The sequence below is a fragment of the Corapipo altera genome, unplaced genomic scaffold, assembly GCF_003945725.1.
Source record: "Corapipo altera isolate COAL_440 unplaced genomic scaffold, ASM394572v1 142, whole genome shotgun sequence".
Taxonomy (NCBI): domain Eukaryota; kingdom Metazoa; phylum Chordata; class Aves; order Passeriformes; family Pipridae; genus Corapipo; species Corapipo altera.
The window spans coordinates 1,578,856-1,602,648 of record NW_020884966.1 but is presented as its reverse complement, the minus strand read 5'-3'; the positions used below and the strand labels follow the sequence as shown (position 1 = coordinate 1,602,648).

Here is a 23,793-nt window from a genome sequence, read left to right as displayed (position 1 = left end):
TGAGAGGGCACGAGCACCCCAGTGTGTGCACGTGGGATGTGTGTGTGTGGTGTGTGTGCACAGCTGTGTGGCCGTGGCACGTGTGTGTGTGTGAGCACACGTGTGCCCCTGCACACGCGAGGTGGGACCCGCAGCGTCTCTCTCTGCACAAGGACCCTGGTGCTGGGGACCCCCCTGGGCCGTGGGCTCAGGCCCCAGCTCAGCACCCCCTCAGCAGGTGCCAGGATGAGTCCCCAGCCCAGTCCTCCCTCAGACCCCCATCCCGAGGCTCAGGGAGTCACACCCGGCCTGGAGATGGGATCCTTTGCCCGTGTCCGTGCCCAGAGCCCGGGGCAGCCCATGGGTGCTGTGCTCGTTCCCTTCCCACACACCCACCCTCGTTTTGGGAAAAAAGAGACCCCCTGGATGCTCTTCTCCTCCCCAAGTCCCGACGGACCCCACTTTGCAGCCCTCTGGTCTCCGCTGCCTGCTCTGTGTGACCATCTGGGCCGGGATCTGCCCGGCAGCAGCTGATTTTACCATGGAGTGGAATCCCTCCCTCGGTGACAGGGAGCCTCTTCAGCACAGATGCTATTTGGGCAATGCAGAGTGGCAGACGTGGTAAATCATATCGCTGCTGTCTCCCTGTCCAGTAAACACTTCCATAAAATCCTTGATTGTGTTTTTTTGTACGGGGAGTTACAGGCAGACTGCACACAAAGCACCTGGCTCTGCCTCTGGGCTCAGACTTTGGGCCACCTCCAGCCGGCGTTTGGCTCTTTCCACGCTGTGTTCGGGAGCCAAACAAGAATATTTGCTCCTGCATCATCATTATCAAAGCTATTCCCACCTCTCCACTGCATGTTTTCCTTCATGGATCCCCCTCTGAATGGGTTTGGGAGGTTAAGGTGAAGCCCTCAGAGCTACAGGTTCCCGCTGCCTCTCTGCTGGCTCAGGTCCATCCCGGCTTCCTCGGCCGCCGTGAAACCACCCCCGAGTTCCCTCCAGGTTTTAACTATTAATATTTAACCTATTTATTCCTGATGTTTTGCCTTGTTCCCGGGGAAATCCCAGCCCTCCAAACCCCAGGGGAAGCTGCCTTCGTGGTCCAGGCAGTGCTTTTTCCTTGCCCCGAGACCCTGCCCTGGCAGATCCGCCGCCCACCTTACACGGCCCCGCTCCCACGCTCCACGCCAGCTCTCCATGGAATAAAACCCGGATTTCTGAAGCCATCACCGCTCAGCTCTGCTCCCCTGGGAGGTGAGAAGTGGGGAGCAATGGGATTCCCCTTTTCTGCAGCTGCCTGATAAGATTCTTCCTCTGCAAACAGTTTGTTGAGGGGGGTGTGTGTGTTGCAGGGTGGGAGGAATTCGGCTTTCCCAGACCCCGGAGGGACGGATCCTTTGGGATGCTCGCGGGAAACCTTCCATGAGTGGGTGGGTGAGCCCAAGGCCGCGTCCAAAGTCTGGAGCGAAGCCGATCTGGAGGGAGGGGGAGAGGATGGAAAAGCTAATTACGGCGGGGGGGGATAATTACACCCACACTGCCAGAAAGCGGAAAGAGACGCTCGGGGGGTCGGCAGCGCTGAGCCGGGGAGGGGCCGCGGGGGTCCGGGGAGAGGGAGCCGTGAGGAGAGGGGCTGGGGAAGGTTTGGGGTTAGAGGTTGGCTGCACACAAAGGAGCGAGCGGCTGGGAGACGGTTCGGCGCCGGGAGCCAATCGCTGCCGCGGCCCCGCGATAAAAAGGGCTGCGAGGCGGCGGTGGGAGCGCGCAGGAAGCGGCTCCCGCTCCCACAGCCCCGGCCCCTGCGGCGGGAGAGGGGCGGCCAGAGCCCCCCAGCACCGGCACGGACCCCCCCGACCCCCTGAGCCCCCCGCTTGGCATCCCCCAGGCGCACGGTGAGCCCGGGCTCCGGGAGAACAACGCGATGGGGAGGCGGCGGGAGAGCCGGCGGGAGACAATGATGGTCCCTGGAAATGGGAGATGGGAAATGGGGGGGTTCGCCCATCCCCGGGATCGCTGCCCACCGCGGGGGGCTCGGGGGTGGGGAGGGATAAGAGCGATCGGCGGGCGGCCGGGGAGAAAGGGATGGAGAGGAGGGAGGGATGCAAAGGCAGGAGAGAACCCCGGGAAGCGGCACCGCTGGAGCCACCCGGGAGATGAGGGTTCGTTCCCCCCCCCCAGCCCCGGGCAGCCCCCCGGGAGGAGGAGGAACCATCCGGGCGCTCCGGGAACTTTCCGCTCTGGGAGGAGGCTCGGCCGAGGGGGTCGCGGGAGGCAGGTTTGGGGGGGTCCCAAGGGGGGCTGTTCTGGGCCGGGGTCAGGTGGGGGCAAAGAGGTGCTGCCGGAGCTCCGGGAGCCTGTTGGGGAGCGATGCTGTGGGAGGGGGGGCGAGCCCCCCGTGCCCGGTGTGAGCCGGGGAGCCAAGGGCTGGTCCCCTCCGGATCGAGCAGAGGCCTGTGCTGGCTGGATCCGCTGCAAGGGGTGTCTGGGGGTGCAAATTTCGGGGCTCCCCCTCCCCGTTCGGGCTGTAATTCCCTCTTTGTTGTGTGCTGCAGCACATGCCGGAGGGGGGCTGGACAGATCCATTTTATTAAGCTGATCAGAAAGAGCAGAGATGGAAGAAAAACCTGTTAGATCCCGACTCCCTTATCCCCCCTTCGTTAATGCCTGCTAATTCCCGATGGTGTGTCTCCTACCACCTCGTCCAGCCTGGATTCAAACCTTTCCAGCGACAGGTCTTTCATCACTTCCCTGGGGAGGCTGTTGCATGACTGTGAGATTTAATAACAACACAAATGCCCCGAGCTCTGACATAACCCTTAACAGCCAGGGATCTCTCAGGGCTTCACAAAGGAGAGCAGCTCTGTTTTCATTCAGGGGGGGGGGAGAAAGGGGAACAGAAAAAATGAAATTAATTGTCCACTGCCACCCAAAAAATTAGCAGCAGAGTTGGGAATCAAGCCCAGCTCTCCCAAGTCCCGGTTTGGTGCTGTAACTACTGTGTTTTGAGCCGGTCTGATCTGTCTAATCCCCTTGGATCACTTGAAACCAGCTAAGCTACCTTGTAGATCACATTTATGATCAATTTTCTGGTGATTTTTGTTCACGGGGCGACCACTGGTTTCGAAAAAACGTGATAATTCAGCCTTGAAAATCGTGCTTTGTCCACTGAAGGCGTCGTGTGAGGGCTCTTGCAGGGAAGACATCTGGTGCCTCAGCTGAGCTGTCGTGTGTTTAAGGCCAGGAGTAGCACATCTGCAGAATTATTAACAGAGATTACAAAATAATTGCAGAGAAACCGACCAAGCTTAGTCTGAAACAGCCCCAGTGCTCGTGTCCTTTTTTAAATGGGAGAAGCGAATTCCCAGTTCCGAAGTGAGGGCCTGTCAGAACCAACCTCTTGGGCTTTGCAAAGTGACTGGATGCATCTTCATTTTTTTTGCAACTCAAAACTGGGTTCCTGACCTTTTTTGGTCGGCAAAAAATCCCACGAGACTTCTCATTAGGGAAGGGAGTTCCTCTTCTGGTTTCCTTCGGTTGGTCAATTCTGTGAGGCTTCAACCACCCCCCCAGTCCTGCGTGGTGGTGGAGTTTTTATTTTCCTTTTCTCTCACCCTCAGCCCTTGCAGGGTTGTTGGCCATTGCCAGGCAGCTGCCATGTCGTCCCCCAGAGGTGCCTTCTGCCTTTTCCTTCCCAGTTAAGTCATTTTTATGAGCCATCTGGGGGGGTTGCAGTGCTTACCTCGCTGTTAGCCAAAGCTCTGAGATGGAAAACATTAAATCTGGGTGAAGGGATTATTGCAATATCAATGTTAAGCACACTTTAGACATATTTCTCACTCCTCTGGTGTGCCCATAACCTTCTCCATATGGCCAGCTCAGGGTTTTCAGACACAAGGTGCCTCAGCACCTTGTGCCTCTCCAGGGACTGCTTTTCCCGGCACACTGGAATGTGTGCCATGAATTTCAGAGCACCAGATCCTACACTGGGCTGTGTGGTGTATTGGATCCTAAAAGGGAGGATGGAGGTGAAGGCTGGAAATAGGGCAGCTCACAAAGAATGATCTGTGGAGAGATTTAACTATAAATATGATTTTGGTGGCTTTTTTAATTACACAGTCTGCATTTGGGCAGCAAAGAGCAGCTCTTGTAGGGGTTGTGTGGAGGCAGGGACTGTGGAAAGGGGCTGTGCTGTGTTTTGGGGTGACTGGAATAGGCCTCACTCTTGCTCTTGCTGTATCTGCTGGTGGTGAAACAGCAAAAACTCTTGGGGGGATCTCTCAGGGTTCAAGAGATGGGCTCACTCCCAAAATCAAGGTTGGAAAAGCCCTCCAAGATCACCGAGTCCAACCGTTCCCCCAGCACTAACCCACGTCCCCAGGTGCCACATCCACAGGGCTTTAAATCCCTCCAGGGATGGGGACTCCACCACAGGAAATGCCAGTCCAAAGTCTGGTGGATAACAGGTGATATTCCAGGAGAGGAAATCAGCCAACATAACATTGATGGGTTGTGTTTGAGGAGAGAGGAAATTACAGGCAATTACAGATCCATTAATTGGAGTACAAGGAAGGGTTGGTTTCTAGAACAGGTCCTAGAAGAGTAATCAAAGACATGCTGTTGGGAAGCAGAATGAAATGCTGGGTGGTTTTTACACAGATCATGTCACGTTGGCTCAGTGTCTTCCTTGGAGATGATAAATGACTTGTGAAACAACAGGGCCTCGTGATACAGTGCCCCAAGGAAACGATTATTTTAGGTGGAGAGTGGAGAGAGGAGAGGGAAAAGGGAGCCAAGTGGAAGGAGGACACCTGGATCCTTCCACAGTGTAAGGACACATCAGGCCAGATGTTTTCAGGGGAGTTTTGTACCAGAATTCCGAGGTCTGAGAGCTCCCACAGTGTGGAGAAGCCAGGTCAGCTCACCTGCTGGTGTCGGGCCACCAGAGTGGGGACAGAGAACAGGTTAAAAGGGATTGGCTTCTCCTGGTGAAAAAAACACCAACTGATAAGGAATGTGATTTATCATCACAAATCCACTGAGAGGCAAGTATATGGTGGAAGAAGAACTGGAGGCATAATGCATAATGGTAAATGGATGTGCATTTATGTAGGGAACCACGAGGTGAAGTTTCCAGGTGGTTTATGGAAGAGATAATGGAAAAGCTGAAAAGGGGAAGGGAAGGAGCATGAACTGCTGTTTGCCTACTGTGCTTGTGTGCACCAGGTCTATATTGCACCTCATTAGTGCCACTCTGCAGAGCTCCCAAGGTTTCTCTCAGGGAAGCACTTTTGCCTCATGTCCAGCCTGAACCTCTCAACCTGCAGTTTTCATTCTGGCACTACTGAGGATTTGTCTCTGCCTGGAAAAGGCTCTTCTCATCCCCCCTCCCAGCAGTGTTTTTCTGCTTTATCTGAGCCCCTAGAGAGACAGGAGCTCCCAAGGAGCAGATACTCCCTTTGGACCATGATTTTTAATGGATGCCATTAAACATGGCCATGATCCCAGGAAGGAACTGCTCAGTGCCTCAATTTCTGCTTCTGGAAAGCCAGTGAATCCCTGCAGCATCCTCCTGGCCCATCTGCCCCCTCGCTGGGAGGCAGGGGCAGGGGACCAGCCCAATCTCCCTGGCCCTGGTCCTTCCAGCTCCTGCTCAGGGGAGAGCAGCCAGGGCAGGGGTGAAGGTGGGAGAGGGGAGCGGGTGGGCAGGGGCTTCCCTCGGGCTCCCCCCTCGCCCGTGCGGGTCCCCCATTGTTGCCCTGACAAAGGCAGCCCTGTTCCTCCCCACAACTATTCCTTGTCAGCATCCCTCAGCATTTTGGCTGCAGATTTCCTGCCCACTGGCAGCCTTTCAAGAGGCAGCCCGGGCACAGGACGTGGCTGGAAAGGGGATTAGAGGAGCAGGATGGTGGAAGGGAGAGCTGGGCCCTGGGGTGCAGGGATGGGCCCACCCCCCCAGAAATGGGATGAGCAGGGTAGTGGCAATCCCAGAATGTCCAAATGCTCCTCCCTGGGGTCCTCCACCCTGTGCCAACCCAGCAGGGACCTGCCCTGGTCCTGAATACTGGTGAGGTCAAGTGGTTGGCTCAAAGCCATGCAAGAGCCAAGACCTGCAGCTGAATGAAGGGCTTCCGTGGCTGAAGCTGGAGCCGTGACCACTGGGCTGGCTCCATCATCCCTCTGTGCCCCTTCCCTGGCACTGCTGTGCCCGTTTCTGGCACTCTCCTGTTTGATGCTGGCTCTTCACACACTTTCTTTCATGGTGTGGGTCAACTGTAAGACCCCCAAGGCTGCAGATGGGGAGTGAGCTGGGTGATTCCCAGGCTCTGGGGACAGACTTTTCCACCTCCTCTTCACCTCCTTTTCTCACTGTCCTGCTGAGAGGGATGATGGGCTGGGCTGGCCGTGGAGCTGCAGGGTCAGCGCTGTGCTGTGTGCGTGGGTTTTGCTAATCCTACACATGATCTGGGGCACATCCAGCCCCACATTCATCCCAAAACAGCCTGTATTTCCTGGGGGAAAGCCCTGACAGCCCCTCCAAGGTGTCGACCCCCTGCCCTTCCCTTGCTGTGCTGCTGGGGACACTCCATGTCCTCGGGGGATGGAGGAGGAAGGGGCCCGGATCCCCCACGCTGGTCTTTGCCTTTGGGAAAGCCCCTGCCGTGGGGGAGTGATCCCTGCAGGAAACACGCCCTTCCCAGGGCTGTAATGGGAACCAGATGGCAGAGAGGGGCCTCTGGCCCTCCGCAGTCATGCTGCTGCTTCCCTGGGCCGGAAACTCTGCGGCTCCCAGAGAGCCACGGCCAGCGCGGGGCTGGGGCCCACTGGGAGCTGCTGGGAGGGCACTGGGAGCAGCTGGGTTGGCACTGGGGGCACTGGGAGCAGCTGGATCAGCAGTGGGGGCACTGGGAGCAGCTGGATCAGCAGTGGGGGCACTGGGAGCAGCTGGATCAGCAGTGGGGGTAGCCAGGATGACCCCACTGGAGAGGAGAAGGGTTAGGGTAAGGCTCCCTACACCCGTCCTGGCTGTGGGATCCTTTGGAGGCACGTTGTGATCAGAGAGTTCCCTTGAGGGGCCGCCCCAGATGTTCCCTCTCCCTGCATCTGCCCCAGGGAGGGGAGATGTTAGGGAATAGCTCTGTGATCAAGCAGCTTCTGAGAGGGATGTTACCTTCCTCCCTCCAAACTGTTCCTGCTTGGAGCTAAAAGGCAGCTGAGCACTGCTCTGGCTGCTCCACACGGCAGCAGGCACATGTCCCCTCTGAGTGATGGACAAATTCCAACCCTGAGGTCCTGACTCAAACACCAGCTCGCTGAGATCACCCAAAAAGCCCCCAGAGCAGGACCAGCAGCTGCTGGTGGTGACCTGGGCAGTGCATCCCACTGGCTGTGGTGCCACACCAAGACCCACCTCCCTGTGTCTGCCATGCTGTGGCTATCAGTGTTCCCAGCAGGAGCTGCTCCATCACCCCAGGTAGATGGCACGAGCCCAAATCCCCTGGAAAGATGTTTTATAGTCCACACCAGCTGTCAGTCGCTCCCAGGAGGGGCAGGAAGAACAGAGGCTGGAAGGCAGAGGTGTTCCCACCTTGTCCTGAGCCAAACACCTGAAGCTGGTGGCGTGACCAGGAGGGCACAGTCCTCACTCCTGCTCTTCCCAGGCTGCATAAGCGGCCAAGGGCTTTAGGGAACAGAGGTTTGGAACAGGCAGGTCTAGTCCACCCTGGAGCCTTGACCTTGGCTTTCTGGCTTTGTCAGAGGTGCCCTCTGTGCTCCTCACAGCACAGCCCCGAGGGCTGCCCGAGCCACTCTGAGGGCTTTGCAACATCAGTGTGGCAGCGTGTCTTTAAGCAAAGCCTGTGCCACAGTGTTCTTCCACTCATCAGGCTGGTGTTGGCTGCCTTGGGCTCAAATCCCATCCTGCGCTCCTTGGAAGCACGATGAGAGCAGCTGAGAGCCTCCTAGAAACCCTCCTGCAGTCTCTCACTTGTTCTGGTTCCCTTATCGCTCAGCACACCCTTCCCCTTCGAGATTTCTGCTCTTGCCTCCTGCCCTTCGGCAGGAAGGAGGTTTAGTAACTCCTGCTCCTGTGCCTGAAGGGGCTCTCTGCACCCCGAGTTGAGAGACAGCAGCGGGGAGAGCGTGGGCACGAGAGGGCACGAGAGGGGACGTGTGTGGAGGGCATGAGAGGGGACGTGTGTGGAGGGCACGAGAGGGCACGTGTGTGGAGGGCATGAGAGGGCACGTGTGTGGAGGGCACGAGAGGGGACGTGTGTGGAGGGCAGAGGGGTGTGGAGAGGATGGAGGACGGGGCTGGATGGAGAACATCAAGCCATGGGGTAGGCTAAGTGGGGAGGAATTGAAGGGAATGGGGTTTGGGGGAATGAGAAGCAAAGAAACAAATAGTAGGTGAAAGAAACCGTGTGTTTGTCACAGAATCACAGAGTGGTTGGGGTTGGAAGGGACCTCAAAGCTCATCTTGTTCCAACCTCCTGCCATGGGCAGGGACCCTCCCACTGGCCCAGGTTGTGGGGAAGGGCAAGAGGGGGAGGATGGAAGGACTGGGAAAACTGAGGGGCAGGAGGTGGCTGGGGTAGAGGAGGAAGATGAGCTGTGAGGGAGGAGGAAGGGAAGCAGGGGGAGGACAAACATTTGTGTTGAAGGTCGGGGTGAAGGTGAAAGGCAGGTGGGAAGGGGGAGGGTTGTGCATCTGTGCCAGAGGCGTCTGTGGGGCGGGGACAGCAGGTTCTCTGGGTTCCTCAGGTTCCCCTCTGGCCTGAGCTGGGCTGCAGGCACCTGACAGACCCTGGGGACATGAAGGGAAGGTCCTGTCCCAGGGAACGGGGGCAGAGAGGGGCTGTGGGTTTGGGCACTGGCCCCAGCAGACTCTGGGTTCGGCAGCAGCTGCCTGTGAGCGAGCTGGGAGGGCAGGAAATAACAAGCAAACCGCAGAGGGACGGGAAATGATCTGGGTAAAACAGAGCCGTGCCTCAGATGGGGCTGAGAAGTGTTTGTGATGAGGGCTGTGCACCCCCAGGACCTGGGGCAGAGGGGGTGCAACTCTCAACTCTGAGAGCAGCCACGAGTTCTGGGTGCTTTGCTGGGTGTAACACGAGCCTGGTGTCAGCTGTTTGGCAGCCAAAGAGCCCCCAAAACCCAGGGCATGTCTGCAAATGTCCCAGTGAGGTGGGCATTGAGGAGACACCCCCTGCCCCCAGCCCTTCACCCTGGCATGTCTCTGCCCTCGGGGCTCTCTCAGGGTCTATCCCAGCCCTTGGGCAGCAGGAAAGTTTTTGAGGTGACAGTCTGAGGCCGAGGGGGTTCAGCAGGAGATGAGAGCAGCCTCAGGCAGGAGGGGTGCTGCTGGTTTTCCATCCCCCGGCTCATCCCCATCATTGCAGAGCTGCCCCTTCACCCTCCTCCTCCCTGCTTTGCTCCTCCCTTCGCTCAGCCCCTCGGTTCAGTGCCGTGTATGCAAACCAGGGCTGATCTTTCACGGGTGTTTTGAAGGTAAAGTGTGATGGGGAAAACCCCCTGAGGAGCTGTCAGTGCCTTTTCAGCTATTTTTTACCAAAAGGGGTGATTTGCAGTGCTGGTGGTTTTTTTCCTGTGCTGGTCCCTGTCAGCCCCATCCTCCCGGGCACTCAGCTCGTCACACGAGGCCACAGCTCACAGGGTGAGCCTGAAGGTGACGTGGGCTCCCCAGAGAAGACAAAATCCCCATCACTCGCTCTGCTGAGCTGTGATCAGCAAGACTTTTCTGGGCTAAAATTAGACTAAAATCACAGTCCTTCCTCCAGCAACACCAGTCCTTTAGTGGCTGCATCAGTGAAACACGGGGCATTGGTTTTGCTCCCTCAGCTTGGCCATTGCCTGGCAGCTGCCTCCACGTGTGGGTTTGGAGCAGAAGCCATCACATCACCTTCTGATCATGTTCCCAGCAGTCCTCTCCCATCCCAGCCCAGGATCTTTGTATGGGATTATCTTTGTATGGGATTAGAGGACTGGAGCTACTGAGCTCAGCACCCCAGATCACAGAATCCCAGGCTGGTTTGGGTTGGAAGGAACCTTAAAGCTCATCTCATTCCACCTTCCTGCCATGGGCAGGGACACCTTCCACCAGACTAGGGTGCTCAGAGTCCCAGACTCTCCAGCTCCCTATCACAGTGTCCCAGACCTGCATCTCCTGTCTGTTGGTCCAGCCTGGTGTGCCTGAACCTCTTGGCTCCCTCAGGAATCTCTCAGACCAACGAGGCTGCTCTGAGAGAGCCAAGCACACACCACCTCCTGCAGAGCTGCTGGGTTTGGGGTGATGAAACCAACCCTGCTGCTGTTGACATTTCCTTCCAGGTGTTGCAAAAAGGCTGTCTTACCCAGGGAACATCGACCCACAGACTTCAAGCTCAGGACTAATCAGACAGAGGAGGGGAAGGAATCATGTTCCAGGCCACGGGAGCCGCCAGCCCACCCCCAGCCCATGTACGTAGATCCCGCGGTTTGTGTGGGAATTGCACCCCAGTTTTGGTTCTCAGGGAGGGAGGGCTGTGTACAGGAGCTGTGCTCCAGGCCTGACACCTCAGGGTGATCAAAGGCACAGTGACTGCTGCTCAAACAGCAGAGCTGGGGACAGGAATGTTCCAGCAGAAGGTGCTGTTTGCTGAGCACTCTGAGCGCCGGCGCCCAGGCTCGGGTCCATCCAGAGCTCTCACCCCGCTCTCATCTCCAGTTGCCTCTGTTTGTTTGTGTTTCCATGGCTTTCCGTGATCACAATTGAGAGCATTCGAGCTGCTTAGGACCGGAGTAATCGGAGGTGGAAAAACATGAAGGCTCAAGAACATCTCCTGCTGGGACAGGATACGGCCCTTCCCCGAGGGGAGATAGATCAGATACGGGATAGATAGAGAGCCTGCCCCGAGCCAGGAGGCTGCCGAGAAGTGACGAGCCGCGGTGGATTGCTGCAGCCTTGGGAACGGATGTATCCCAGCTCCAGAGAGGCAACGTTTTCCTCAGCTCTGGCTCAGCTGAGCCTGGAAACAGCGCATTAAATCCTGACCCCGGGAGAGCACCCGCGGTTGTTCTGCCACTGCCAGGGGATGCAACTGGTTTTACACGACCGGAGCCTCCCCGCTGCCCGTGTCCCACTGTTGACTTTGGCTCCTGCTTCCAGCCTCGTGGGAGGGAGAGGAAAATCACGTCCCTGACCTGAGTCAGGGAGAGCAGCTGGGAAACGTCTGAGGAGGCAGCTCAGCCAGGGGAGAGTTTCCTGTGCGTCTCTCAGACAAACTGTTTCCAAAAATACAAAGGAGGAACGATGGGGAAGGGCAGAGAGGGAGGAACGAACGGGGGGTGGGGGATCAGCCTGGGGGCAGAGAGGGGCAGCACTGGCCAGGCAGAGCCAAGGAGCAGCGAGGGGAAGGACAAGGACAGGGGAAGGACAAGGAGAGCGGGGAGATGTCCTGGGGTGACATCCTGGGGTCACAGTGCCCCGACCCTGGGAACGAGCAGTGCAGAGGGTGAGCCAACTCTGAGGGTGACCTGCTGAAGTGTGATGGCCCCTTTGATCCTGACAGTTTGAAGGAAGGAGGGAGAATTTCCATGAGTGCAAAGGCGGGTGAAACACTCCCAGGGGGCTGTCAGGACCTGTGCAGTGGGTGTGGGGAGGATGAGGATGGGAGTGGGGGGATTTGGGAAGAGAGGAGCTGTTGCAGCTGCAGATGAAAGAGCATTTACCAAGACCCTGCCCTGAAATCCCGGGGCACCTCAGCATTTGGGTCTCTCTGCCCTGGTGCTGGAGCAGCATCTGCCCCCCATAAGCTGCAGACCCCATGGAGCACATCATCAGTTCTGCCCTCACTCACTGCCCCTCTGCCCTCCCCACACCCCCCTGAGCCTGCAGGGCCTCGGAGGCATTTCCTGCACAGCAACAGGAGCAGCAGCGTGAGGGGCTGCAAACAGGGCAGGGAAACTCCAAAACAAAACATCCACCGAGGGGGAACAGCACCAGAGCTCCGGGAGAGCGAGGGGCTCCTGGGGGAACAGGCAGGGCACCACCCCCTGAGCCCAGGCAGGGCCATATGGCAGCACTGCTGGAGCCCTGGGCACCCCCAGCAAGAGGAGTTAATCACCCTCTGCAGCCCGGGGGGAGGTGTTGGCTGGAAGAAGCAGGAGCAGCACCTGGGAGCAGAGCTGCTGTTGGTAGGTGCATCAGCCACAGGTCAGGATTTGCCAGTGCAGGTCACAGAGGGGTTTTGCCAAGGGCTTGTCTGCAACAGCTCAGCAAGTCCTTTCCCCCTCTCTGCCTGCCACAGGCCCTTGCTGTCCCCAGGGGTGTGGCAGCTGTGCTGTTGTTATTCCTGAGGGATGATGTGAATCCCAGGATGTGCACGGGGGTGGCACTGGGTGGCCCAGGACAGGGATCAGTGCCTGCAGCTGGTGAGAGCAGGGGACAGTTCTTACCCTGCAATGCCCATGCTCTGACATCTCCTGGCTCCATGTGTGGGTGCTGCTGCCACCACAAAACAGCTCTGCTGTACCTGGCCATGGAAAATACAGAGCAGTGCCATGATCCTGCTGGATCTGCCCCTGGAAGTTCCACAGCTGCCTGGTGCTCCATTCCTTCTCTGCAAAATGTCCATGTTTTCCCTTCTTTCTCTATTTCCCTCTCTTCCTTCTCTCTTTGGGAAAAGCACCACAGCACAGGCAGTAACACACGCCAGGACCTGACAGATGTCGTGGCCTCTGGGCAAGTGAGTTCAGGGATGGTCACCACGCTGTGACAGGGGCTGGTGTGCCCCAGGGTCCTGCAGAGCAGCTGCCTGTGCCAATCCTCCTCCCCTCCTCCTCAAGCACAGCTCAATGTCAGGCCAAGCTCTCATTTTGATTTCTCTTCTCCTTCCCTTTTCAGGAGGCAAAGAGCAGCTCAGGAGGCAGCACAGTGCAGCGCTCCAAGGTACCTGGGATTTACCACATCATATAGAGTGGTTTGGGTTGGAAGGGACCTTAAAGATCATCCAGTTCTACCCCCTGCCATGGGAAAAGCACCTTCCACTATCCCCAGTTGGTCCAAGCCCCGTCCAAGCTGGCCTTGGACACTTCCAGGGATAGGGCAGCCACAGCTTCTCTGTGTCCGTGCCTCATCCTACTGATTCCTGGTGAGGGGAGAAGGACCAAACACCCCAGGCCCAAGCACCAGTCCAGCCCAGCATCAGTGGGGTGGCCCAGGGAGGGGGGAGGTGAGGCTGCTTCACGCTCACCAACGCTCCAGCGAGTGGCAGCACAAATATCAGGGAAGAGGGCTGTGATGGGAGCCAGGCACGGGGAATCCCACACTCCTTCCTCATCCCGTGTCTCCCTTTGGTGTCCCCTTGCCCAGTCGTTCAGCCTGAAGGCTCAGGTGAAGGAGATGTGCACTGCCTGCCAGAAAACCGTGTACCCCATGGAGCGGCTGGTGGCCGACAAGTTCGTCTTCCACAACTCCTGCTTCTGCTGCAAGCACTGCCACACCAAGCTCAGGTGAGCCGGACTGGGCCTGTGCTGGGACAGGTGTCACCACAGCTCTGCTGAGCCTGGGTGGGGGAAACCCTTCCCAACACTGCACACACCCCCCTCACCCATCACAGCCCCTCGCTTGGGCGGTGCCCAAAGACCCCCCAGCTCACTCATGGCAGCAAAGAATCTGCCCACCTGCTCCCAGGTCTCAGCTAAATCCCACCTGGCATGGAAGGAGAGATGCTTCCCCTCGAGAGCAGCCCCAGGGTAACATAGAGCTGAGCTGGAGCCTCCTCCCTGAGCACTCAGAGCCAAGGCTGAGCTCCCTAGAGCCCCCCCCTCTACAGACCTGCTCATAGCCCCCAACAGCCTGCACTGGCTGGAGGGAGCAGTTTGCCCTGTCTAAGGGTCTCCTCCTGCACCTTCCCTCCTCCTGGTGTCCCCAAACCCCAGATCCCTGAGCCCATCTAACCCTGCCCTCCCTCCGCAGCCTGGGCAGCTACGCCGCCCTCCACGGGGAGTTCTACTGCAAGCCCCACTTCCAGCAGCTCTTCAAGAGTAAAGGCAACTACGACGAGGGCTTCGGGCGCAAGCAGCACAAGGAGCTGTGGGTGCACAAGGAGGTGGAGAGCGGCACCAAGTCAGCGTGAGCGGGGCCAGCCCACCCACCCCCGAGCCCAGCAGGGCCCGAGGGCACTGAGCCAGCACTGACTGAGCTGATGTAAAGCAGGACCTGCGGGAGGGGAGGGCAGGGCAGGGCAGGGCAGGGAAGGGGGGCAGCCCACCCCGCTTTGAGGGTGCTCAGAGGGGTCCTGTGGGTCACAAGGACAGGGCAGAAGTGACGGGGTGCAGACCCCAGACCTTAAGCTCTCTCTCCTCAGGCCCCTCTCCTCCATGAGATCAGACCAGAAGCACTTGCCAACCCCTCCCCACCACCCTGGGACCCCCAACCCTGTTCATACATTTCTGGCCTGTCACCATGGAAAAGATGATCTGGGGGCTTAACCAGCTTGTGAGTCCCAGCAGAGCTCCTGCCACCCCCATCCTGCCTTGCTGGGGCTCTGGACAAGGAGGGTCCTTGGTTTACATCAGCTCAGTTCAGCTGGGGTGGCTCAGCCCCCAGGACGCTGCCCTGCGACTGTGTAACAGTGTCTGTCTTTTTTATATTTGCCTTCCACTGGTACGTTCTGCAGGAGCCTCGCGGCGGCTCCGCCTCACACTGCGCCAGGCGCTCTTTTATTTTTGTAATACAAGGTTTCCGAGCCTTCCCTGTGTCCTGTCCTGTGTTCCCAGGGTGTCTGGGGAGGTGGGAGGAGTGGTCAGGCCCCCTCTTGCTGCCCCAGTTGCTGTGGAAAGAACCTCTGTCCATGCAGGATCAAGGAATTATTCCTGGGCGTTTGTGAGTAATGTTATGACTGAGGTGGTAAGGGAAGGGAGGGAAAGGAGGGAAGGAAGGGAAGAAGGCAGTCCACCCTCTGAAAAGAGCCACAAGGGTCAGAGGTGATGGGGTGCAGCCCCCAGACCTAAAACATTCTCTCTTCATGCCCCTCTCCCCCGTGAGATCAGACCAGAAGTGCCTGCCCCTCATGGGACTCCCAAGTCTTTGGGGAGCAAACCCAGGATTTCAAACTGCACCCCAGTGTTACCCTGTGAGCTGCACACCCCAACTGTAACCTCACACCAGCTTCCACACCAGCTTTCACACCAGATCACCCTCATCACACCTGGATCCCCCAGGGCTGGATCCAGCCCTTGGCCCTGCACAGGGCTCTCTCAATCCCCCTCCACATCAGAGACCACCGTGCCCTGTCACTCCTCAGTGGCTCTGCCGGGGGCAGGAGGGGCATCAGCCCCGGGCTGGCTGGTTTGGACCCACCCCATGTCCAATTTTTGGATAGCACAGTCCACACAAATTAATGAGCCCAGCAAGTCCTGCCAGGTGGGAGAGCCAAACGCAGGAAAACCAGGGAAAGTGGGTGAGTCTGGTTTTAATTATTTACCTCCTTCCTCCACCCACGGTTTGTAAGATCAGATTGAAAGAATAAGTGTTTAGGAACCCCGTGTCTTTCAAATTCTACAGAAATCTGACTTTGCAGAGCCCCCACAGCAGAGCAGCAGCCTGTGACAGCCCCTGTGCCAGCACTGACTGATACCATCAGCTGCACCCAGCACGTCCTGTCTGGGAGAACCCAGACACAGCCATGGAAACAGGAGATAAGGATGGAAGAGGGAGAGAGACAGGGATGGTTAGTCCACAGGAGGAAGGGATGGTACATCCAGAGATGTGTTGTTAATCCAGGTCTCTGGGGTGCTCCCCCTCAGCACAGCCCTTCTGGGGCTCTGGGGGTGCACCCACAGCCAGGCAGCTCCTCCAGGGCAGGGAGGTGTCACACAGCCACAGTCACACCTGATTTTGGGGACAATACCTGCTGGATAACCCCAGTAGCCTGATATGGGATGAGTTATTTCTCTTTTTTAACTCAAGGGCCTTTAAAAGGGCTCCTGGGTGGGATTCCACCACCAGCACAGCAGGGACTGTGCACAGACCCTGGCAAGGCTCTGAGGGGGTTTTGGCCTCACCAAGAGCTTTAACTGTCCCCACCACACCGATGCTGCCGACTGCTCCTCACACCAACACGCAGGGGGCAGATTTACACCCCAAAACAAGCCCCCTCTGAGCAGCCCCGCTGCACTCGTGGTCTCAGAGCAGAGCGGGTCTCGTGATGCCGCTGGGTTGTGGCCCCTTCCTCGGCCCCTTCCTTCCTAAGCCGGCTCAGAAAATGAAAGCAGAGCCCTCTGTTCTGCTTCCTGCCTCTCTCCGGCCTCACTTCCCCATTCCCTCACCCCACAGGCCGCTGCCCCTTCCCCATTCCCTCACCCCACAGGCCGCTGCCCCTCGCTGCTCAGCGGGACCAGCAGCACTTCCAACCACTCCGGCTGACTTCAGTGAGGAAGAGAATGTCCAGCCAGAACAGTAATAATGTTCCCTTTCTCTCCTTCCCCCCCCCCCCCAAGTGAAATTTGGGATTTTGTCTAAAGGCCATTCTCCACTTGCCCCTCGCAAACTCAGGGAGGAGCAGGAGCAGGAGGTGTGAAGTCTCCAGCTGCTGAGGGATCACGGGCTGATTTTGGGAGCAGGAACCAACACCCAGGTGATACAGCCACCAAAACAGGCTGCAGCAACCTGGCCAGCACCACAGCCCAGGGCAGGGAAATGACTCCAGTGAGCATCAGATTCCCACAGGGACAGAGACGCTGTGGGATATAGCCCCATCCCAGGGAATGAGCTGATGGCAGCTCCTGCCCACAGGGAAAACCCAGTGCTAACACACCTGGGGAGATGCTTTAAGCACCTCGAGTTTCTCTTATCTCTGACACATTCCAGAGGTGCAATTGCACAAATGACTGTGCAGATTTCCTCGGAGGGATCAGAAGCAGCACTACGGAAACTCCAGCTTAAAACGTCTCCAACTGTGAGGTTTTGGCAAGACAAATTAAAAAAAAAAAAGGGAAAAAAAAAAAAAAGCCCAGAACATTGTTCCTTTGTCTCTAAAGTTTAGCTAAAATCCAGCTGATTTTATGATGAGAGCAGAACCCTCCTTTCCAAATCCCCCCCCAGCAAACCTCTGGATAACACTCACAGAAACTGTTGCTGAGCACAGTGATGTCTCACTGCACATTCTCCCTTCAGATCTCCATCTCTAAGCACAAGGTCCATGTTTTCTCCTTTCAATCTCCCCTTGACCAGCAGTTTAATCTGCAGGGATGGAGTTACCAGGCCCAACAATCCCACTCTGTCCCTCAGAGCGTTGTCCAAACCCTCCTGGAGCTCTGGCAGCCTTGGGGCCGTGCCCACTGCCCTGGGGAGCCTGGTCAGTGCCAACCACCCTCTGGGGGAAGAACCTTTCCCTGAGATCCCTGACCCCTGCACTTCCTCTCAGATCTGGGCTTGCCACCTAAGAAACCAACGTCTGATGAGCAACAAATTACCTTTGTTTGTGTCCCACACACCACAACCTTCTTTTGTTGCTTCCACATGAGCACGAGGCTTCCATCCTCCACCTGCCTCCGAGCTCAGGGAAGGACATTTTCCAGAGCACAAGAATTCCAGCCAACAGGTTCATGTAATAAAAGCTGTTTTGGGGGAAAAAAAATAAATCAGTAAGAATCCATATAAATCCATATACATCCATAGCATCCAGATGTCCAGCTCTGGATGAGACACAGAGCACCAGGCAGGGATCAGCAGCAGAACCAGCGACATGAGAGAGGATCGTGCCAGCATTTCCTGGATATAATATATTGCAACACACCCCCACCCTGCCAATATTAAATCCAGAAGTCATTGTTCCTGGTTTAGACTTTCCTATCCCAACACAGAGAGCCCCAGCAGTGCAGCACAACCTCTGCAGAGATTTTAAATTTCATTTGCCTCAGAAGTGGATTTAGAGAGGAAACTCACCTTAAGTCCTTCCCTTGGGCAACCCAAGGCATGTAACACAAATTACAAGAAACAAAAAGGCAATTGAGGGGTTTTGCTGCGTTTCTTTTGTGCTTTAGTCAGTGTTTTGGGGCTGATCATTTCTACCTTTGAGGCTCCAGGTATTTTTTTCTCCCAGTCCCTGCTCAACCACCACATGACAGGTGGGATTCTTGGGGTGTCCTGTGCAGGGCCTTGATGATCCCTGTGGGTCCCTTCCAGCTCAGGAGATTCTGTGGTTCTATGGGGAAGATTCCAGTCAGGAATGCACACTCTGTATCCATGGAAAGAGGAATTCCTGTGGAACTACTTATTTTTGAGAGGGGTGAGCAGGCTGGGAGTCCAGGAGAAAACAGATCATCAGACAAGGCTGAGATGTGAATCCCATGTTCACAAAGCAAATATCACCAGGGAACACCCCAAGTGGAAAAGAGAAGGAAGGCATCAGCCTTGGGAAGAACCTCCTCAAGTGAAGGTAATGAAGAATTCCCAAGTTCCTCCTTCAGCAAAGGCAGGATTGGTGGGTTCTGACACACAAGGAGGGTGTCAGGAGGCAGCGGAAGGTGGTTTATTCTGGTTCCATGAGACATTTTTCTTCTGGGATGACTCCACTTGATGGTTCTCATCTGTCCTGGCACAGCCCCAAGCCCCACACATGTTCTTGGCTCATGTGCAGGGTTTCTATTGCATCAGCTGGTCAACCCCTTAATCTTGATTTGTTCACATTTTACAGGGACAAACATTTCAGTATTTAATTGACAACAACTACGGCCTGGGAAAAGGATTAGAGACAGGCTGTGGTCAGGGCTGGGGAGGCCAGTTCCTCAAGGGACCCTGGTGACACTCAAACACTGCTCAAGTGATGGTGACACTGAAGGGGAAGAGCTGCTTAAACAGGAAAAAATGAGCCTTTATGGCAGCACTATTTCTGTCCTTTCCTAAGATAGTGAGCTGGAAAAAAACAGAGCCTGAAAATATTTGGGTATGTGGTTCCCCCTTCTCTTGCCCTACTCAGGGACAGCAAAGCTTCTCCTGTCCCAAATCACTGGTGCAGTCAGTGCAAGACCATCCAGAATCCTCAGGGACAGCTCTGGGGAGGACACACACTCACCTGACCCAAGAGGCAACACCACAAACAGGACACTTCTCCATCTGTCCCAAGGGAGAGACTCCAGAACGGAAGAACTTCCTCCTTCATTTAAGGTCCTTGGTGGGAAGGAGAAACAGTTGATGGCTTTATTGACTTATCTTGAGGCACCACTTCCACAGAAGTAAGAGGTGCTGGATTGCAACCACCACCACCACCACAGGCTTTCATATAAATGATAATTTTATTGTAAATAAAACGATACATTGGCCTGGCTTTGCACTGCAAGCCCCCGGTCGGAATATAGAGACTACTGGGTCAAGGTCTTCTGCACAATCCAGGTTAAAGCCATTTCTCCCTGCTCTGCACCATTTATGGTGAGGATAAATCCTCTCCTTCACCTCTGAACTGCCCCTGGCACAGCTGCCTTTGCCAGCTGGGCAGTTCAGAGCTGCCCAGTGAGATCTGCTCCTAAACAAGGCTGTGTTTAAACACCTGAAGCCCAAACACCATCAAAACACAGAGGACATGTTTTTTTTTTCCCTGAAAATTAAAGCCTGACTGACTCCCAGCTCCAAGGGCAGGTGCCAAGGTGGCAGATCAACCCTCTCCATCCAGCTCCAAGTGAGGCCCAGTCCCTGGGACCTCACTCAGCTCCCCTTTGCCCACCCAAACCTACGTTTACAAGAGGAATGTTGGTTTTTATGGGGCAAGTTATCTCAGCTCTGGGCACTTGGAAGTAACATGTGTCACCTGAGCAGGTACCAGTTTCCCTCCTGGGCAATTTGTGTTGGTAATTAACGGCAGCAGGAGCTGTTTGGAGCATCAAGCCCTTTGGAATATTATTCCAAAAGTAAAATAAATCCAAATTGCTGCAACCTACTGCCACTAGAATGGGCAAAGCTCAGATTTTCTGGAGAGCAAGCAAATAACCTGGAATGCACAGAATCGTCACACCAAGCCCAAAATGCCCCCAGTTTGTTTCCTAACAAACTCAGGGACAACCAAATCCCCCAAGTTCCTCTCTGATGGGAATCTCAGACATTTTTCTGCCCAGTTTCAACCGTTTCAGGATACTGGGACTCTGACAAATTCTTTGTCAAAGAGAATATCCTCCATTTCTGCAGCACCTTCCATCAAGGATCCCAATACTCAATATTCCCTATATATCCCTCCCTGGAAGGAACAGCAGGAAACTCAACGTGACATTTGGACTGGACACAATAGCTTATTGTCAGCCTGGCACTCCTCCTCCACCCTCCCCTGAATGAGTTTATTCCCAGTTTTTCCCAATTCTGCCAGCATAAAGAGGCCAGATATAATTCAATTTTGAGACATAATTACATTCATGTCCACTTGAACCTCTTTTTCTGCCAGGGCTGTTAAGAGCCCACGGGATCAATATCAGCCCCAAGTTATTCACCAGAGGAGTGGACTCAGGAATCCAGATCTTCCTTTTCCAGAGGGCTGTGAGGAAACAAAGAAGCATTTTGGGCTTGGCTCTACTCGTTATAAACCATCAGCAAATTCTCTGCAAAACCAGCTGCTTTTTTTTCCTTTTTAAATTCATAAAGGCGTCAAATTTATTTCCCCTCCTCCTCCCGCCCCCCTCCCCCCCCGTTAACAGTCGATATATATAAAAATCATCAAATATGATCTTTTACGATATAAATAAAAAAAAAAAAGTATGAGGCATCACTGTTTACATGATGTAAAAAGAGCTAAAAAAGAGCGATATAAACTACATTCATAAAAGTGCATCTCCAAACAGACAGGTAATGCTTTGGCTTGTTCCTGTGCCGAACGGGCGGCGCTGGGCCGGGGGCTGCAACACACAAGTCCAAGCTGGCACCCCATGTTCTCTGTCACTGTACAGCTATTTAATTCCATTACTACAGGCTGGAATACAGGTGGATACACAGAGTAGGCACATCTCAGCATAGGGAAGGACTGAGCCCATCAGTCCCCGGGGCTCTTTGCTCTGCTCTGGATCAGCCTCCCGTGACGCGGATGAGGTAAAAGCCACAACGGGTCCTGAGGATTGAGTTGCTTTGAAACGTTAAAAGTGACACCATTTCCTCATGCCCTGTTCTCTCCCAGAACGCAGCGTGTGGGATAACAAGGAAAAATCACGGGAGAAGGTCTCTATTTGGTGAGGACAAGCCAAGGAGAGAGAGAAACCCCCGCAGACGTCACCACGCTCCCCATGGCTGCAGGGTGAAGGGTGGTGAGTAAAGATCCCAATCTTTGGTATGTTTAGGTGCTGGCTGCAAGGCCTGAGAGTGATGCTGGGCCCCTCAGGAGTGCTGATCCCCCTTATCCTGTCAGCCAGACTCCAGGGATGATCTCACATTCCCCAGCAAAGTGCTGTGAAAGGCTCCCCAGCCCCAGCAGTAGTGTCACGCCCTCGCTTCCCCTCAGTGCAACAGTGAAGTGCAGGCCAGGACTCAGGCCAAGGGCCTCAGCAACCTGGAGTCAGGTTCCAGGCTGGGAAAAGATCAATAGAAGTGCTCTCACTAGAAGTAAATAAGTTATGGACCCAGGGCTTTCAGGACAGGTATCTCCTAAGTGCCTGCAAGCACAACAGTGCATCCTTGTCGCAGTGCGGGGGGAAACCAGCTCTCACTGGTTGTACATTGCTCTGGGTTTGGCACAGGAAAAACACCTCAGATTGTTCAATCCTTTCAGGACTTTTGGCTGGTTGGGGTTTTTAGGGTTCTTTTTTTCCTTTTTTTTAAATTTAACACAGTATTTATCGTGTGTTCAAGGAGCTTGGTTTCATTAAAAGTTGCCTTATCCTGCCATTAGCATTCACTTAAAAATTTAATTTTACTGCATTATGAAGCAATTTTCAAGTTTTTATGGGGGAGAAGAGTGGAGGTGTGTGGAGCCTTAATATGGTTTCCAATACAAGAGCAGAACACCTTTAGTGTTGCCTTATAAAGCAACATTTTAGCTAATTAACATTTGCTTTTCTTAGTTTCATTTCTCAGAGATAACTTATAATTACTCCATGAATCCTCAGCACTTAAAAACTGATGGTCTTTTATGAGTGAAACACAGATTATTAGTGCCTAAACCAACACAGAGGGTCTGAGGCCATCAGGAACTCAGTTCTCAGACTTGTGGCACCTTTCAAAAGCAAAATCACTTGGATATGTTTTGCTGGCACCTGTGTGGGGATCTCCAGGTAATTTTAGATATTTGCTACCATTTCAAATGTTCTCTCTGGTTCCTTGTTTGACTTAACTCCTAAAAAGCTTATTTAAATTGGGCATTTTATGGAAGTCTTAAATAATCACTTGCATACCTATAAAACAAACCACACTGAAGGGTTGAGTTCCATTCCAACTTCCTGTGCCCAAGAAAAACAAGCGTCCAGCTAATTTACCCATGAAAAACTCGATTTTCCATTAGCCAGGTGCTCAAAGAAATGCTGAAGGAAATTCCTGGGCACCAGATGGACTATCTTTGGTTTAAAGGATGGTAAAACGTTACCAGCCAAAAAGACGGATGCAGCAGGAAGCTGTTCTGCAGAACTCCCTCCCAGAGGGGTTTTGTTTGGACCCAGCAGCCCCAGAGAGGGAAGCAGGAGCACGGATTTGTTGGCTATGAGGACACAAACTGACACTGCCTTAATGCTGGGGCAGATCAAGCCTTGGAAATCAAGCTCTGGATTTTCCAACGTCAGTGGGAGAGTCCTTCCCTCAGGCCCTGGAGCGACTGCATTCTGCTGAAACTCTTCTGATTATCCTGACATTTGGTTAGAAAGACCTCCCTCACCCCCACCCCAAAATCCATGGGCTCATTATAAAATAACACTATTCACATACTTTTGAATCAATATTTTCTGAACACCTTCAGATGCTGAATACTTAAGAAAAATATATCATACTATAGCGAGCGCATGCTCCATGACACATGGCTTTGGGCTGGATTCAGGGACTGGAGATGCCTCTGGAGCCCCTCGTTGGAAACCAGGGACCCACACAGACAGAGCTGGTCTGGAGGCTGTTGCATGTTTCTGTTCTGAAGAGTGGAGCTCTCCCAGTTCCCACCTGGCTTCAGATTTCTTCACGTTCAACCAGTGGATCCAACTTGTTGGATTCCCATTCCCGGGCCTGCAGAAAACACGCAGCCAGCTGCAAGGTCACATCCAGGTATCTCAGGGCAAAAATCCAGCCCTTTGGCAGGATGAACATCAGTCCAGCAAACTAAGGAATCAGGCACGAGAGCAGACCCCAAGTTCCTTGGCATAACTTCCCCAAAGGACTAGGCCAGCTGAGTTGGCATTTTGAAGATGCAGCACCACAACGGGCAGTTGCAACGAGACCAGACGGGGCATGGAAAGCCCAGCAGGAGCTGCGAGCAAGGGAGGTAATTCAGTACTGGAGCTGTGCAAACTGGTGTCTGAGCAGCTCTTCAGCAGAGGGTCTGTGCCTGGCTTCCACAAAGATCTGCTTTAGGAAGTCCCGGCAATGTTCTGATATGTGGGAGGGGAGCTGGGGGTTGGTTGGCTGGGTGGCGATTTTGAAGATCGCGGCCATGGCTTCGTACTCTGCCCAGGGGGGCTTCTCTGTCAGCATTTCCACCACGGTGCAGCCCAGGCTCCTGGGAAAGCAGGAAGGAAAAATACAAGTGAGGATTGACTCAGTAAAGCACAGTGTTCAGGGAGAGCTTCCAAGCAGCCAACAGCAAGGTGCAGCTCTGGGAACGGCTCTAGCTCAGAGCCAGGGCTGCCAGCACTGCTGCTTTC

The 23,793-nt window shown here is 54.9% G+C and overlaps 2 protein-coding genes across 8 annotated transcripts in view; one reads left to right on the top strand and one right to left on the bottom strand.

Moving 5' to 3' along the window:
- Nucleotides 1-1,147: 1,147 nt before the first annotated feature.
- On the top strand, nt 1,148-14,737 carry LIMD2 (LIM domain containing 2). Of its 5 annotated transcripts, none has more exons than XM_027664787.1 (5): nt 1,148-1,239; nt 10,333-10,461; nt 12,887-12,931; nt 13,355-13,494; nt 13,961-14,737. In XM_027664787.1, exons 2-5 carry the CDS (start codon nt 10,420-10,422, stop codon nt 14,118-14,120), a joined length of 387 nt encoding a protein of 128 aa, XP_027520588.1. In that variant the 5' UTR covers nt 1,148-1,239; nt 10,333-10,419; the 3' UTR covers nt 14,121-14,737. The 5 variants fall into 5 exon arrangements, with proteins under 5 accessions (XP_027520588.1, XP_027520587.1, XP_027520585.1 ...); XM_027664786.1 differs by lacking the exon at nt 1,148-1,239 and adding an exon at nt 1,303-1,415; XM_027664784.1 differs by lacking the exon at nt 1,148-1,239 and adding an exon at nt 1,668-1,877.
- A 2,704-nt stretch (nt 14,738-17,441) lies between these two features.
- Nucleotides 17,442-23,793, bottom strand: part of MAP3K3 (mitogen-activated protein kinase kinase kinase 3) — a 42,641-nt gene continuing 36,289 nt past the window's right edge. For 2 of the 3 annotated variants that reach the window (XM_027664792.1, XM_027664793.1), the window contains exon 17: nt 19,263-23,648. In XM_027664792.1, coding sequence (XP_027520593.1) covers nt 23,420-23,648 — 229 coding nt within the window. In that variant the 3' untranslated portion in view covers nt 19,263-23,419. Of the gene's footprint in view, nt 17,605-19,262; nt 23,649-23,793 lie in introns of those variants that run through there. The other variant, XM_027664794.1, reaches the window with a different exon arrangement.